Source organism: Sapajus apella, unplaced genomic scaffold, assembly GCF_009761245.1.
Source record: "Sapajus apella isolate SASKATOON/1434 unplaced genomic scaffold, GSC_monkey_1.0 scaffold21, whole genome shotgun sequence".
Taxonomy (NCBI): Eukaryota; Metazoa; Chordata; class Mammalia; order Primates; family Cebidae; genus Sapajus; species Sapajus apella.
The window spans coordinates 24,072,476-24,089,208 of NW_022436961.1; the positions used below are offsets into that span (position 1 = coordinate 24,072,476).

At 55.0% G+C, this 16,733-nt stretch overlaps 1 protein-coding gene across 6 annotated transcripts in view; it reads left to right on the forward strand.

Moving 5' to 3' along the window:
* GFRA2 (GDNF family receptor alpha 2) overlaps positions 1–15,728 on the forward strand; it is a 94,141-nt gene extending 78,413 nt beyond the window's left edge. For 5 of the 6 annotated variants that reach the window (XM_032288393.1, XM_032288398.1, XM_032288399.1 and 2 more), the window contains 5 exons: positions 1,352–1,461; positions 2,233–2,373; positions 4,362–4,534; positions 13,406–13,459; positions 14,345–15,728. In XM_032288393.1, the coding sequence (XP_032144284.1) occupies positions 1,352–1,461; positions 2,233–2,373; positions 4,362–4,534; positions 13,406–13,459; positions 14,345–14,467 (601 nt within the window). In that variant the 3' untranslated portion in view covers positions 14,468–15,728. The remainder of the gene's footprint in view (positions 1–1,351; positions 1,462–2,232; positions 2,374–4,361; positions 4,535–13,405; positions 13,460–14,344) is intronic. The other variant, XM_032288397.1, reaches the window with a different exon arrangement.
* The last annotated feature ends 1,005 nt before the right edge of the window (positions 15,729–16,733 follow it).

Here is a 16,733-nt window from a genome sequence, read left to right on the forward strand (position 1 = left end):
TGGCCAACTCCACTTTGGTCTGGATGCTTTCATCTTCTCTTTCCTGGCTGGTTCCCTCTTCTCCAGCTTCTCTCCCTATGGCCCTGCTCTCTTTGTGGCCTGTCAGGGAAATACTTGGGATTCCCCAAAGGGCAAGACAGCAGGAAGCCATGTACTCCCCATTCATGCTGCTGTTCCTTCTCCAGCCTGTGGGGCTGGAGACATTTGAGAGGCCGCATGGATGGTGAGGCCAGTCGAGGTCCTGAGGCTCCCAAGGTCAGGGATGGGAGAACTGGCCTTGCAGGAGGGAAACAAGGCTCCCCATGCGCTGGGTGGGAACTGGCGTTGTGTGGGAGGCTCCCAATACATGCAGGGAGTGTGTGGGCTCTCAGGTCTGCTGTGGCCCACAGTGTGCTCCCCCAGGGAGATAAGGCAGCAGTGACCTCCCACTGCCCCAGCCCCTGGCCCACCAGGCATGCTACCCCAGTCCCTAGTGGTTCTGGCTGGGGTTTCCTTTCTGATGTTGCATCCATGCTTAACATAACCACCTTTAGTCTGTTAGCCACGTGGCAGGGCTTGTGTATTTGCAGAAGGAATGCATGGCTGTCTACACCTCGTCCCTGCCCAGAGGTGCAGCTATGGAGGATATGGATGAGGAAATCAATGGAGTCTGCCACTCTGGGAATGTGTGTTCTAACTGGAGAAACCCAGCTGGGCAAAATCAGTAGCTCCTCGTCAATGAAGCATTTGGAAAGAGGGGACTGGGGAAGGGGTGGAGGGATGGCAGAGGAGACTTCACGCTGGCTGAACACAGAAGAGACCAGCGGAGGATGCCTGTGGCATGTCTCACTCAGGGAGACTCTTTCGCCTCCCTGGCCACTGGCTTCTTTGACCATCAGACGGATCCTGTGAGGCATCTAGAGAAGGGACTGTTCACTGTTTTGCAGGTGGGATTTCACAGTGCCGTGTTGATGGGCTTGCCCAAGCCCCGCAGAAGGTGGAGCCCAGCTTTCCTGCCTGGCCCCCAGGAATTCTCCACAAAACCACAGGCTCCTCCCTGTGTCCCTTTGCCTAAAAGAGCCATTTAGAGCAGGCTGTTTCTGTGCCTTGTTGGGGTCCTTTTTGTCAGCCAATCACTGGGTTTTTCTTAAGCCGCCCTAGGAGCCTGTCTCTCCGGGAAGTCTCTGTCCTCAAGGAGCTCACAGCTTGAGTCCCCGCAAAGACTTGGTTTCCCCACTTTCCTTCCTCCCCACTTCTGGCTTCTTCCACCTGGGAAGCTGCAGGGAGGTGATGCCACTGGCAGGACAGAGGAGACAGAAGGCAGCCAGACTGAACCCCTGTTTTCACCATTGCATATTCTCCCCGACGCCAGGTCCCGGCTGGCCGACTTCCATGCCAATTGTCGAGCCTCCTACCACACGGTCACCAGCTGCCCTGCAGACAATTACCAGGCGTGTCTGGGCTCCTATGCTGGCATGATTGGTAAGCTCTTCCTGCACACCTGGGCTCTGTCCTTGCTGCCCCCATCTTAGCAGGGCAGGGCAGCCCAGCTGAGGGCCAGCTGGAGGAGACAGCCTGAGCCCAGCTTTCTCTGCAGCAGATTCAGAGAGACCTGTGAGGAGAAACCAGTGGGAAGGCAGCTCTGTAGCAAGGAGGAGGGCCGCACTCTTTATCATGGGTGGAGGAGGGCCCCAGGGGCCTTCTAAGGCTCTTGAAATAGGAAGCAAAGGTAACAATTCATTGCACGGTTCTGACATTCCAGGCTCTGTCCTGAGCAGTTTACAGGGACTGTCACTGAATTCTCCCAACAGCTCTTGCTAGTGGGGTGGTGACATCTCCATTTCCTAGATGAGGAAACTGAGGCTCTAGAGAAGTTGAGTCACTCGCGCAGGCTCACCTCGCCGATCAATGTTGGCACTGGGCTCAGATCGCAGGATGTGAGTGTCATTCACTCTGATTTTAGAACACCGGGAAAGGAGAAAGCAGGGGCCCACGCTCTGGGAGGGGCTCCGGGGCCTCTTCTCTCCCTTCCTGGTGCTGAGGAGCCCAGTGTCCTCTATGCTGTGGCCCTCTGTCCCTGCTGACCCTATGGTCACTGGGATAGTCATGCTCAGAGTTAGCAATGTGATAGTGTCAGATGTGTGTTTGGGGGCCAGGTGAGAGGATGGGTACGTGCCTGGGGTCAGTCTGTGGGCCCAAGGGGAAAACCCCCACCACAGCCCTCTCCTCTCCCTCACCTTTCTCCCTGCCCAGGGTTTGACATGACACCCAACTACGTGGACTCCAGCCCCACTGGCATCGTGGTGTCCCCCTGGTGCAACTGTCGTGGCAGCGGGAACATGGAGGAGGAGTGTGAGAAGTTCCTCCGGGACTTCACCGAGAACCCGTGTCTCCGTAAGTTCTGGGATGTTCTCCCCAACCCCAGCAGGCCCTCCCCCCACACCGCCGCGGAGTCTCTCTTAGCCATTCCCATCTCCTCCCATGGGGTTGGCTGCTGATGTACATGAGGCTTCTCTGCCATGGGCCTTGCCCATGAGGACCTTGGGTTTTTAGCTCTTGGAGATTCTCACCAGTAGGTCAGCTTCAGTTTACCACCAGAGGCCTTGAACTTAGGTCAAGCCTGCTATCTGGTCTGGTCTGTTATTGGGACAGCTTCAGCCAGTTTCCCTTGGAGACTGAGCCTTCTCCTGAGGACCTCTGGTGTCTGTCATATCTCCCTTTAACAGGCTTGTTTCTCCTTGGAATTGACTTCCATTCCACATCATCAAACTCCTAACCCAAAAGCTAGAGGGAGGTAGCCACAGGCCGGCTCAGTCCGCCTTTGATCTTTCCAGCCCAGCACTCATTGCCGCCCATGCACACCTGAAGATTTCTTATCTCTTTCCTTCCCTCCGTTATTTATTCTGTGCACCCATCCATCTGTTCCTCCCTCTGTGTATGGCCCTGGAGAGTCAGGGATCCAAGTCATTAAGGAGGGGGTAGCTGATAGAGGTGGACCGAGAGGGGTCACTCAGGATCCCAGCGCAAGGGGAGCTGCTCTAGGGGAGGGGTCTGCACGGGGACCTTGAGGAGTCCAGGGTAGGGCCAAGTCAGCCAGGAAGAGAGAGGCCCTGAAGGCTTCTTGGAGAACGTATCCGTGAATGGTTAGCTAGGCATCGGTCAGTTGAAGAGTTAGGGAGTGCCTGGCAGAGGTGCGGGGCTCCACAGAAGACCATGGCAGGTGGAGAGTCCTGCCAATCATGTAGCCTTGCTACATAGCACTGAAGATGACCGGAGTGACAGAGTTATCTGGACAGGTAGACAGCATCCTTGTCACTCAGGGCCTTGCAGGCCTGAGGTATTTAGATCTTCTTGTCCTGCCGGGGTGACAGTGGTGGTGTGAGTGTTTGAAGGAATGTCAGCAGGGGATGTTGAGATCAGACTGACGTCCCAGAAAACAAATCTGCCTGTGGTGTGAGGCAGTGGGGGTCAGAGAGATGATTCCAACAGGTGACCTGACACAGAGAGGCCCATCAGAAGGCCGCAGTAGCCGCTCACAGGGGCACACAATGGTGGCTGTGGACCAGAGCATGGGAGGGGAACAGTGATGGGAGACGGGGTGGAGGGATCCTTAGGAGGTGGGCTAAGCAAGCTGCCAGCGGGTATGCAGGGAGGCACCATGGGTGACCCTCAGGAATCTGACAGGGGGGAGCTGGGTAGGTAAGAGATGACACCTTCAAGGCTGCAGTATGAGGGGTCGGGGGAAAGTAGCGCTGACAAGGGCAGGAGGAGACGTCCAGCCCAGGCTTAGACATGACAAGTTTGACATGCATGTGGCATGTGGAGGCGGAGATTTTCTGGGCACCTCTGTGGATGGTGCGGGAGGAGCAGAGGCCACCCAGGGAGAGTCTGTGTGGTGTGGAGCAGGCAGAGGGCTGAGTGTGGGGCCCTTGTGTGCCAGGGTGGGGACCTGGGAACGTCCAAGGAGGCACAGGGGCCGGAAGAGCCTGTGACTAGGGAGCTAGGGGTGAGGAGCTTCTGGAGGCATGGCTGGTGGCACCATGCAGAGGAGGTGACCCCTCCTCCCCAAGGCTCCCCTGTGCCCACCCCCTTCCTTTTCTCCTTTTCTCTTCTGTGTTCCCCATCATGTACACTTCTTGCTATTCTGGCTTCTCTTTTTTAACCTCCCTCTTGCTATATTCTGTAGGCATGACACCTTTGTAGGTATCTGAAAAAGAGGTTCAGCAGAGGGAATCTGGCTGTGCTGTGCTCTGTCCTGGTTTCTGGGCTATTCCAGGGAAGGGGATGGTCAGGGTGAGGAGGGTGAGGAGGGTGAGGAGCAGAGCCAGGAGTGATGGATGTGGGTCCTGACTTCTCTGCATCTACCCTCACCCCCATCCCAGGGAACGCCATCCAGGCCTTTGGCAATGGCACGGATGTGAATGTGTCCCCTAAAGGGCCCTCATTCCAGGCCACCCAGACCCCTCGGGTGGAGAAGACGCCTTCTTTGCCAGATGACCTCAGTGACAGCACCGGCCTGGGGACCAGCGTCATCACCACCTGCACGTCTGTCCAGGTGAGGGGGTGTGGCTGAGGCATGGGGGAAGCACCGTGGTGCTAGAAGTGGTGTGGGAAATGACTCAGCTGGGGCTGGGGGGGAGGGGCTTCCCTTTCCATCAGGGACCCTGAGAAGCAGCAGGGAGCTGCCAGAGGGTCATTTTCACCAGTTCCTTCATTTAGGCATTCATCTTGCAAGTGCAAAAGCCTGTTACATCACAGTATTATAGTGCCCTGCAGGCTGTGCGGTTTGAAGAGCAGGCAGTGGGGCACAGCCTCGGCACAGGTGCAGGGGGAGCAGGGGGAGCAGGTCCTGGCCATGTGTGGGGCCGTGAGACACCCGTCTTGAGTGGAGCAGGAGGCTTGTAGGGTCAGGAGTGCACATCCATAGCCAGGATGCAGGCTTGAGCAGGCCCCAGCCTGGTAGGGGTTCAGGTCCCTCCTGGGCACCCATTGCAGAAGTGCATGTGCCTGTCCCTGTTAGGGAAGTCCCCTTCCTTTTCTTTCTGCCTCCCTCCCCTTCCCTTGTGGGCTCCCCTGCTCAGTAGCAGCTGACCTCCAAGTGCCCTCCTGGCGGCTCGCTGGGGAGCTCTTCCACGTCCTGTCCCTCCACTTGGTGCCCCTCCTGATTGGAGCTGAGGTGCTGCTGTCACCCTTGGGCAGCTCCTAATGACAATGGGCATGCTTGGGTGGCCGTGAGCAGGGGGCTCAGGGTCCTGCTCCACAGACAATTGTTCAATTTCATGCTAGAGCGGCAGGCAGCTCAGCTGGTCAGGGCTGTGCCACCTGTCAGGTCCTCCAGACCCTACCAGCCTCTGGCATGCACCCTTCGTCTGGAGCCCGTTGGGCCGGCCCACCCTGGGAGAGGCTGACTCAGCAGGACACTGGCAACCTTCCCAGGATGCCCATGTGGTTCCTTGTGGGCATAAAGTCCAAAGCTGTGGCTTTGGGACCCTAACCTCAGTCCCCTTCACCATCAGCCCTGATGATTCGAGGCCCATTTAATTATTTTGCCAAGGCATCGGTTGCTTGGTTTCTTTTAGTCCCAGCCTAGTTGTCTGTGGTCTTGCTGTCAGGGGGCTTGTTCAGATTTTGGTGTGATCTCAGTGGACATATGGGTGACCTGCGTGTGAGATGATGTATGGGAAAGTGCTTAGTCAGTGAGGGAATGCTGCACAAACATTGGGCATTATGAATCCGGGGCTGGGAAGGCTGCCTGGCAGGTGGCTGGGGTCTCCTGACTAAGTCAGTCTGGGCAGGACAGCCAAGACAGCCCTCCCAGGAGGAAAGGGAGAGAAATAGACCCTGAAAAAGGGTCAGCCACTGCCACTCTCCAGGTTTCTTCTCAGAGAAATGGAAGGGGAAGGGCCCCTGACTCAGTTTTGATTATCATCTTTTTGGCAAGCACCTTCTCTTCCATGCTGGGAGCAAGAAGTGTCAAGTGAATCAGCCTTCGACCCTGCCCTTGGCTCACTTGGCGCTGGTGTGGGTGCCTCCCCTCCTCTCCAGCCCATATCTGTCTCCTGTCTCAGCTCCCCTAGCTTGGACCATCTCTGAATGAGTGGCTCTGTGGTGGCCCTTGTGGGCCCCTTGGGTGTTAGGGACACCTATAGCTATAGAAGGGAGTCCCTGAGTGATCGCAGGGACAGAAAGCTGAGCCTGGGTGGGAGGGAGGGTGGGGGGAGCCTGTACACCCCAGATACACCTTGGAGACACAGGCAAGGTCAACCGGGCGCAGTGGCTCACACCTGTAATCCCAGCACTTTGGGAGGCTGAGGTGGGCGGATCACAGGAGATCAAGACCATCCAGGCCAACTTGGTGAAACCCCGTGTCTACGAAATAAAATACAAAAATTAGCCGGATGTGGTGGCATGTGCCTGTAGTCCCAGTTACTGAAGAGGCCGAGGCAGGAGAGTCACTTGAACCCAGGAGGCAGAGGTTGCAGTGAGCCGAGATTGCGTTACTGCACTCCAGCCTGGTGACAGAGCGAGACTCTGTCTTAAAACAAAAAACAAAAAAACAAACAAAAAAAGAGAGGCAAGATTATTTTACTCACCTCTGTCCTCCTCCGTCTTTCCTTCTTCCTTGGGGCAAGGCTTAGGGACCTGCAGAGATGATAGCATAGCCAGTTGGGTCCCAACATGGATATCCGTATGTCAGGGCTCGAAGGACCCTCCAACATCTTCCCTAACTCAAGTGACAGAGGCCTGGTGAGGACAGCCGCTTGTCCACAGCCCCACAGCCAGTTGGCAGTTGAGAAGGGCCAGGAACCCTGCCCCTTGGCCACCTTCTGCTTCCTCCTCCTCCAAACCCCCCACAAAAGACTTTCCCATGGTGGGAGTGGGGCTACTGAGTGGGGCTGTGGGAGTCTTGGGTACCACCAAAGTAGAGCCAGGAGCTGGGCCCCCTCTGCGTTGGCCCTGGGTGTCTTAGGTCCTGCTCTTCTAAGTGTCTTCTTCAGGCTGTGGCTCCCTCTCCAGGCAGCCCTGCCTGCCTGGGGCTCTGTGGACTTTGGAGAGGCCTGGTGGGGTCTGCAGAAAGGCCTCTCCTGGGGACTTCTGTCCTAGCCCATGTATATCAAATATATACCTTGTCTGAATTCCCTTGCCCGTCTATCCATCCCATTGGCCTCTAGAGCAGGGAACCTGAGTGTAAGGTCAGTCTTGGACACCTGCAGGATGGGTGAGCCAGCTGCTGGCCTGCACTTGGCCATTCCTCTGAGGAAAACACCTCTCCCTGCCCTCTCCCACCCCTCTCCACCTGGTGAGTCCTACCCAGCTCGTTTTGGGAATGCCTTCCCTGATTGCATCCGCACCAGGCTACCTTCTGCCTCTTCTGGGCTCCCGCTGTGCTTGTTCTTGGCCCCTCATGATGTGTTCTCTCCCCTGCTAGGCCAGGGTCCCCAGAGGCCAGAGTGGCACTTCACCCTCCAGTGTCACCCTGCGTAGCTGGATGCACAGTGCCTGGCATGGAGTGGGTGCTCTGTTCAGGTGGAAGGAGAGACCCTGGAGTCCCCAGTTCATTTGATACATTGGAACTTCCTATTCTCCTGGAGCATGGTGTCTATGTGTTTCAGAGACCAATTCATTCATTGACTCAACAGAAATTCTTACTTTGCGCCACTGTATCCCAGGCACTGAGGCTAACAAACTTCACAGGCTAGGACCCTGGTCCCGGTGATGGAGGCTGGACAGGATGCTGCTCAGATGGCTATGAGGGAGAAGGTGATTGGTGCACCTGCTGCATGCAGGACTGGCAGAGGGTGATGGGGTCCAGAGGACCGAGGGAGTGCATTGACTGGGAGTGGAAACCAAAGATCCTGGAGTGTAACAATGCCTGCCGCTAGGCCTAAAAGAATCTGGAGAGTGGATGTGGGCTTGGAGTGGGCGGGCTGCCCCAGGTGAATGAACAGTGGAGCCGAGGCAGAGTCAGGACAGCGCGTAGTGCTGAGTGTGGGGGTCTTCTGTGCCTGGTTTTACAAATGAGGTTTTACTGGAACACAACTACACCCTGTGTGTCTGTATTGTCTCCCTGTCACAGGCAGCATTGAGTCATTGTGATAGAGACAATGTGGCTGGCAAAGCCGAGAATCATTGTTCTCCGGCCCTTTACAGAAAGCCTTTGCCAACCCACCCTGGGGAAACGCAGGCCTGCCTGTGGGCTTTCTGGGGACACAGAGACTTACATGGGTGGGGGACATGCCCTGTGAGCCGCAGGTGGAGGTGGAGTTGAGAGGCCACTGAAGGCTTTGGAACAGGGGAGTGTGAGTCATGACCAGAACCATGGTTTGGGAAGATGAATCTGACGGCCGGTAGAGAGTGGTTAGCAAGGGAGAGACAGGAAGACCTGTTAGGAGATCTTAGCCATAGTGGGAGGGAAGAACGGAGGTACGGAGCGGGGTGGTGGCAGGGAGTAGTGAGAGGTGTGAGTTACTGGGGATGATTCATCTAGGTCTCGGAGGAAGGCCAGGGGCACTGGGATTTAGGGGCAGGACCAGGGACAGAAGCAGGGAGCACAGGAGAGCCATGGCTCCAGCCAGCAGGACAAGACTGGACTAGTGCCTCGGCCACACCAGCAAGGCTCTTGCAGTCTCGGCCTGGTGTTCGGGGATAGGGAGGAGGTGGGCAAGGAAGAGGAGGAAGGCAATAATTTCCTTCTGACTTCCTGGGCAACAGAAGTGGGAGAAAGCTCTATGAGGATGAAGCATGCCTTTTCCACTGTCATTCCTCTCTGTGTCCTCCCCCCAGTGCCACCTGCAAGGGCCACTTCTTTCTTGCTTCCAGTGGCACCCACAGCACAGCTCTCAGGGGTCAGCTCTTCCCACAGAGTCCTGGTGCTGCCTCCACGGTAACAGGCCACTGATTTGCTGTTAGCAGCCCTGTGTCCTGCGATCCTTGCAGCCTAGGCCTGGGCACTTTGGGACTTGAGCCACAGACGCCTCCAGGAGATGAGAGGCTCCTGGTAGGGATGGAGTAAGCCCCAGGCTGTTTCTTTAGACTCACAGACAGCCTTCTCTCCCCTCTGTATATTTATCGGCTGTGAAGGCAGTTGTATTTGTCTGTCCTCACGCTGCTAATAAAGACATACCTGAGACTGGGTAATTCATAAAGGAAAGAGGTTTAATGGACTCACAGTTCCACATGGCTGGGGAGGCCTCACAACCATGGCAGAAGATGAAGAGCTTTTGGGATGTCTTACATAGTGAGACTGATAAAGAAGAGAGCGTGTGCAGGGGACCCCCATCTGTAAAACTATCAGATCTCATGAGACTCATTCACTACCACAAGAACAGCACAGCACAGGAAACACCTGCCCTGTGATTCAGTTATCTCCCACTGGGTCCCTCCCATGACACTTGGGAATTACAGGAGCTACAATTCAAGATGAGATTTTGGTGGATATGTGAGAGTTTATTTCTCTATCTTATAAGCCCCTGGAGGGCAGGGAGGCACTGAATTTGAGCCACTGGTGGTTTTGGTATCAGAGGTGGACTCTCTTTATCTCTGCCCCTTCCCCCACCAGGTGTGTGAGATATGGCAAGGTCTCACAGTCTGCTCAATCTTTTATTCTTTAATTCTGAGTACCCCCACTTCCACTTTCTTCTTTTTTTTTTTTTTAAATTTTACTACTTGCCCAGGCATGCCACAGCACCAGCTCTCTTTCCTTTCCTTATTTGGGAAAGGACTGGCTCTCTAGTTTGCCACAGATGACCCCTTCCTTCTTTCCCCTCTCTCCCATCATATATCCACCTTATCTAAGAAAGTTTAAATGTTTAGCCAATCAGGCCTAGTTTAGATTGTGCGGGCGAACCCCAGCCAATCTGGAAAGGACACAAAAGCAGAAGTTGAGTTAGGAATAAAAGCTTCTATTCTCCTTTGTTCAGGGTGCTCTCATGGCTACCAGCCCTATGAGAGGTACCCTTTTGCGCAGAAGTGAATTTGCTTTGCTGAGAAATCCATTGTCTGAATGCTCGTTTTCCCTTTTGACTCCAAGCTCTATTCCTAACAAGGTGCCACTTGTAGAAAAGGTCAGCTGCTGGGCAACACTCCCCCTAACCCCCCAGGCAGGATTCTGTGTGCCCAGGACTGGGCAAAGGGCCTGAGTTTGGTCATCAGAGGAGGTCACTGTGACCTTCTGGTCACTGTGTTTTCTGGAAATGAAGTGGTTGTGTCCATCTGGGGTAGAGACTTCTTGCACTTTGCAAAGATGGCTGGAGGAGGCTGGGAGAGAGCCAGAGGCTGGCCCAGGCCACCCGCTGACCCTGGGTTTCAGCCTGCAGCCCCTTCCCCACCCTTCACTGCTTCTCTCCCAGGCTCTGCTTTAGGATGGGGAACTCATCGTGGTGCAGCTTCATCCCTTGTGGGATCAGCACTGAGTCCTTGGATTTGTGTTGAGTGTGGCTGTGCCATGTGCAGGGTCACACATAGCAGTCACAGTCACTTAGTGAGGTCCATTGTCTACCCCATTTTACAGATGAGGAAACTGAGGCTTCACTGGAGTCACCCTGGGTCATTGGCAGAACCAAGACTTGAGCCCAGGGCTCTGGCCTCTTTGGCCTCTCTGGCCTTGTTCCATTTTTAGGCCACCTCAGACCAGGAGGTGTCCTGTGATGATAGACACCAAGGATTAGGACCCTTCAGTCTAAAAATAATCGAAGACTGGGAGGGGTCCATGTGGTCAAACACCTGAAAACCAATTCTGAGCACCTGAAGGAACAGCTCAGGGCAGCCTGTTAGGTACCTGCATCAAGTGGCTATGGCTGTCCGCCCTCGAGGCCTGCCCGGCTGAACTGCCAACGGGCTCAAAAGGACTTAGATGTGGGTGATGGCTCTGCGGTGGGGAGGGTCACATCCCTGATCTTCACGGAGGCCAGTTCCTGTGTCCCAGCCAAGGGCCCTATTGCCTCTGGCTGAGACCCCACTTTGGGTGAGATGTCCCTTGGGGCTGGGCCTGGGAGGTGTTTTGCTGTCCCCTGATAATCAGCATCAGATGAGAGGGTACGGGGGTCATTCTCAGGCCCCTCATGTCCCATTTGGTTCTCTCCCCTGTCCTCTGTTGCCTCCTTCCTCCGTTTCTTCCCTCTGTCCTCTGTTCCTGTCCCTTCCTCTCTTGCTATTTTCCCCCCTCGGCTTCATCCCCTTCCCATGTCCTCCTTTCCCCCTCTCCTCTGTCCCCTCCCTCTCTCCTCTGTCCCCTCCCCTCCCCTTTCCTCTGTCCCCTCACCCTCTCTGCCTGTCCCCTCCCCCCTCCTCTGTCCCCTCCCCACCCCCTCTTTCCTGTTTCCCTTTCTCCCCTTCTCCCTTTACCTGGTCTCCTATCTTTCTTCCACCCCTTCCCTCACTCTCCTCTTCCCTGTCATTTTCACTGTGTAATACTTGCCAGCATCCCCTCCCCTCTATCCTCATTAAGAGGAACCTGTCAAGTTCTGTTCACTCCAAGTAGCAAAACCCAGTTGCAGGCCCCCTTTGCTCCAGAGAGCTCGGCTTTCAGATACTCTCTCTTTACACCTGGTCGAACCTGCAGACCAGGCAAGATGCCGTGCTCAGGGTGCTGGGTGCTTCGCCAAAAGCTCTGCATGGGCTGACCTTGGGTGTGACTCTGCAGAGTGTCTAGGTCCAGGGCTCCCCTGAGAGCAGTATAGCCACAGCACATTGTATCGGGCCCCCCACCTCCCCGGGCCCTTCTTGTTTGTTTTTGCAAGCCTTATTTCGTTCAGCATAGACCATTTTCCAAACAATTTTATGCATAACCTCAATATACAAAACAAATAAACATTTGTTTTTATTTGTTTGGTGGAGTTGCTTTGGTGGACAGGGGGTGAGGACCTTGAGTTCAGGAGGCTTCTGCTCTGTGATTCCACGTGGGCTCCGTGTTTAGTGAGCCCTGTGGTGGGGGGATACAGGGATAAGACAGGGACTCCCAAAAAGGGCAGGCAGGGCCTGGCCTGCCACACCCAAAACAGTGAGAGTAGGAAGGGATGCTGGGTGTCCGTAGGTGCTGGGCCACACGCATAGACCCCAGCGGGCCATAGGATGTCACAGGTGGGGACTGAGGTGACTGAGCAAAGATTGGCCAAGGTGTGCGGGAGGATAGATGAGACGCCATGATGGCAGCACAGCCTCTGGGGGGTGGGCATGCTCCGTTTCTCTCCTACTCAACCCCGTGGCCTCACACAGTCTTAGCTGGAGAAGCACCAAGCCCTGGAGAGTAGAGTCCAGGCCTTGGGTCTGGAAGGTGCTGTAGAGCACATCCCCTTCTGCAGTGGGCAACAGCTGGGGAGGTGGCCGGGTGCTGCCTTGGCACCTGGGGACATTCCAGGTTCGATTCTGCTGTGCTAATCATCACTGTGGTCTCATCTCCACCATTGGCAGGGACTCGACTCTTGGCTGGGGTCTCCGCGCAGCTGGGGTCTTGTTTAGCTGACCAGATGCCCTGGGTGGTAGATTGCCTGTGATGTCCAAGGGGTTATTGATACTCCTGGCCAATAGCAGTGATTTCGGCTTAAGCTCTTGGGCTTCCTAGTTGTTTCTGGTGGCCAGAGCTTCCCTGAAAGTGCCTTGGGAACAAGCCATTTGAAGCCTGGTTGGAAGTGCTGCATCCCCAGCTGGTTCCCATGCTTCTCCATTACAGTGATGATAGCACAGGACTGTTCATCATGCACACCCTCTGGCCCTGCATCCAGGTGGCCACGTCAGGGTAGAGAGTCCTGGAATCATCACCAAGCCAGCCTTTCTCGTCCCTCACCTTGTCCACAGTGCTTCCAGGTGTGTACATCCATTTAGGACACAAATGGCCTGATGCAATTGCCAGATATCCACCTAATGGGTACCAGTGGCAGACATCACTAATCAATCATGCTTCTCTTTCTCTCAAGGCCAGATGAGCACTCATGATCTTTTTCTGTAGAGCCCTCCATCAGCCATGTCAACTTAACAGGAGTTGGCTCTTGGAGGCTGTTTGTGATCTGTAGCATTCATTCATTCATTCATTCACTCATTCATTCATAGATACAGGCATCTAGTGAATGAAATATTTGAGTTATTGTGAACCAGACACTGCTCAGTGCAAGGAAAAGAAGACACGGTTCCTAAGAGTTGCTCTGAGTATGCAGACAGACGTGCGAATGGCTGATGACTATATAATGCCGCTAGTTGAGACCTTCAGACCTCTGTTCTCCAGGAGCTAGAGGAGTCAGGACCTAGTTGCTGAGGGTGTCAGAGAGGGACAGAAGCATTTTGTGCTATGTGGAATTGAGCCACCCCTCTTCACTGGGTACGCTGTGCTTAGCAAAGCCAGCAGTGTGTGGCAGGGCCTCATCTAAGTCACTAGACAAAGCCCAGCCAGGAAATGCCTGGTGACTTGCCCTGACTGGTGCCTTCTCTCTTGCAGGAGCAGGGGCTGAAGGCCAACAACTCCAAAGAGTTAAGCATGTGCTTCACAGAGGTGAGCTGGGGGCAGAGTGTGGGTGGGTTCAGAGGGCTGGGCCGGGGTCGGGGGGCATTTCCCTGACAAGCCTCAGATCCAGCACCCTCAAATCTCACTGCATGGGCTGGGCCAGCTTAGCTTCTGGACCTGGGTGGGCACTTACTCTGCTGGGGTGGGGGTGAGGGAGTACAAAGGCCATATCCTTGGGGAGAGACAAATGGCGGCTCTGAGCAGAGGCCCTCCCATACCTTCCTTACTCTTTAAGACAGTTGTGTCGACTACCGGCTCAGCACTGTTTCTGTGACATATTCAGGAGGCACAGCGGTGGAAACAGACCCAGTTCTTTCCTTGAAGAAACTCCCAGCATAGGAATATATATGACTTACAGACCCAAGATAGTAACTTAGATGGGAAGAAAAGTCATTGTGAGACCTTGCAGAAGGAAGAGAGAGAAACTCAGACAAATATGTTCAGGGAGGGCTTCATGGAGGAGGAGTGATTTGAAGAAATTTAGGAACAGGGAGAATGTGGTCTCCATCTCCTCTCCAGAAGAAGATCCCTGTGGAGCCGGGGAGCGCCTTCTCCGGGAGCCCTTTATACCATCTCCCTCCTCACTGGGATGCAGAGAGGAGCAGCCTGTTTTCCTGGGGACCGCTGCCCTCTTCTCCAAACCCCAGGGCTTGCGACAAGAAGGGACAGAGCATTCCCCTGTTGCTCCTGCCTGGGCCAGCTCCCTGGGAGAGTCAGCACTGCCTTCAGAGTGCAAAGAAGGGTCCCTGTGGGTGTAAGAGGGGGTGGGGGCTTGAGGTCTACAGTTCCTGAGTCCGTTTCTCTACCTGATCCAGGCCTCCTGTTTTCTCTGTTTTCACTCTCTCTGTTCCTGACTCTCCTCCTTGAACTCAGCTCACGACAAATATCATCCCAGGGAGTAACAAGGTAATCAAACCTAACTCAGGCCCCAGCAGAGCCAGACCGTCGGCTGCCTTGACCGTGCTGTCTGTCCTGATGCTGAAACTGGCCTTGTAGGCCCTGGGAACTGAGTTGGAAGATTTTCTAAAGCTACGCAGACGAGAACACCTGCCTGATGAAATGGAAACACACACAGACATACACACACCTTGCAAAAAAAAATTGTTTTTCCCACCTTGTTGCTGAACCTGTCTCCTCCCAGGTTTCTTCTCTGGAGAAGTTTTTCTAAACCAAACAGACAAGCAGGCGGGCAGCCGTAGAGCTGGCACAGGGGTCCCCTGGCTGGGGACACCCTGGTGCTGAAGAGGGCACGACGCTCTAGAAATGCCCTTCACTTTCTCCTGGTGTTTTTCTCTCTGGACCCTTCTGAAGCAGAGACCCGGACAAGCGCCCTGCAGTGGAAGGGACTCGGGGCTATGCCCGAGGCTGGCTGGGGGCAGGACCACACAGCTGCTTCCCCAAGCTGTCTATTCTGGGGACCTGCTGGGGGCTGGCAGAGGGCATTGGTCAGTGGGGCAGCGGAGTTGGCCATGGGGGTCCACCTTCAGCCCCTGGGCTTCAAGGATGGAGATGGTTCTGCCCTCCTTCTCTGCCCTTGGGTGCAGCTGGTGGGTCTGCAGCTGGTGTGGGAACCCCCCACGGATGCCGGTGGAGGGGGTTAGCCCTGTGCTGGGCTCCCCCTGACTGTAGCCTGAAGTGGTGGGGCTGGGGACCAGCTCCAGGAGGACTTGGGAGCTCAGCCTGCCTGGGAGAGCCCCTCGTGGGGAGGCAGCAAAACTTGGGCACCAGCTTCTTTCTCAGTGGCAGAAATTTTGAAGTCAGAGAGAAATGATCGTTTGGTGGCTTTTTTTTTTGGTTTTTCGTGGGTCCTTTTGGCAGGTCTCCCTTTGGAGAGAGGAAGAGGAGAGACCACAGCCGGGCGTGTGTGTGTAGCACCTGGTCCTCGAATTCTCCTGCTCTCTTCTCCCTCCTCATCCTCTCCACGTTCTCTTTCCTAATTTCCTAGATACCCGTCAGCTGTACGTACGCACCGGGGCGCCTCTCCTAACATATATGTATATACACATCCATATACATATATCGTGTGGTTTCCCCTTTCTTTCCTTTTTTTAAACAACAAAACTATGGAAATCATACCCAACAGATGAGCGAAAATGTATTATTGTAAAGTTTATTTTTTTTAATACTGTTGTCTATACCGGGGAAAAAGGACATTGCCCCCCAGCGCCCTGCTCCAGTCAGCCTGGCTGGGCCCTGGCGGGGCCCCTAACCCGCATTCACGCTTAACCAAGGCTCCAATAAACGTTCTAGGAAGCAAGCTGCCTCTGCCTCGGTCCCATGGGCTTTCGTCCCCATTTTCTTCTTAGTCCAGTGTTAACCTGCTTAAGTGGAGCTCCCAGTGGGCTGGAGAAAAGTGTGTCCGTGTGTGTGCTTGTGTGCCTGTGTGCATGTCCACGTGTCTCATCCGTGTGTCCACATTGTTGGTAGATGGAGCTCTGTAAGGAGCTGGTTTGACACAAGGGGGTCTGAGGGTCCCCGCTGTGCTGAGGCTGCTGGGCTGTTCTGTTCCCTCCTGCTCACCTCTCCGGTTGGCACAAATGCCTGTGGCTCCCAGACTGGAAGAGAATGTGGTGGATGTGGCATGGTGGGGAGCGACAGCTTGGCATCACTTGTTGGAACTGTTTTATAGTGAGGCTGTCTGGGTGGCCCTGATAGTCTTACACAGAGCAAAGCGGTATGGCCCCCGGGACTCCTGGCTTATGTGAGATGTGTGTTTGTGAAGGCAGTGACCTGGCTTCTTGGGTCCTACCAGAGAAGGAGGAGATGATTGTGAATGTTCTGGGGGTCAGGGTCTGAAAGAGCGTACATATTTTTGGAGGCTCCCTCTATTCCTTCCTTTCCTGTTTCTCCATTTGCTACCCAGGCCCCACTTGGGACACTAGGCCTGCCATGGTCTCCCAGAGAGACTCCGCACATAGGAGTAGGAGGATGCCTGCCGGCCAAATGTGCGTGTGCAGGTCTGTGAGCCTGCATGTGCGTGCGTGCGTGTGCAGGTCTGTGAGCCTGCATGTGCGTGCGTGCGTGTGCAGGTCTGTGAGCCTGCATGTGCGTGCGTGCGTGTGCAGGCCTGCACTTGTTCCTGGGCACATCTGAGTATATGCCTGTGGCAGGAGGGAGACTGGAGGACTGGCAGGCAAGAGGATGTTTCTACTGTCAGCCTGGCCTTTGGGGTTATGCGCGAGTCCAGCCCATTTCCACTAGACCACAGGATGCAGTTTTCCCGCCTCCCAATTCCAGGTCACCTGGGTGGCTTGTTTCTGGT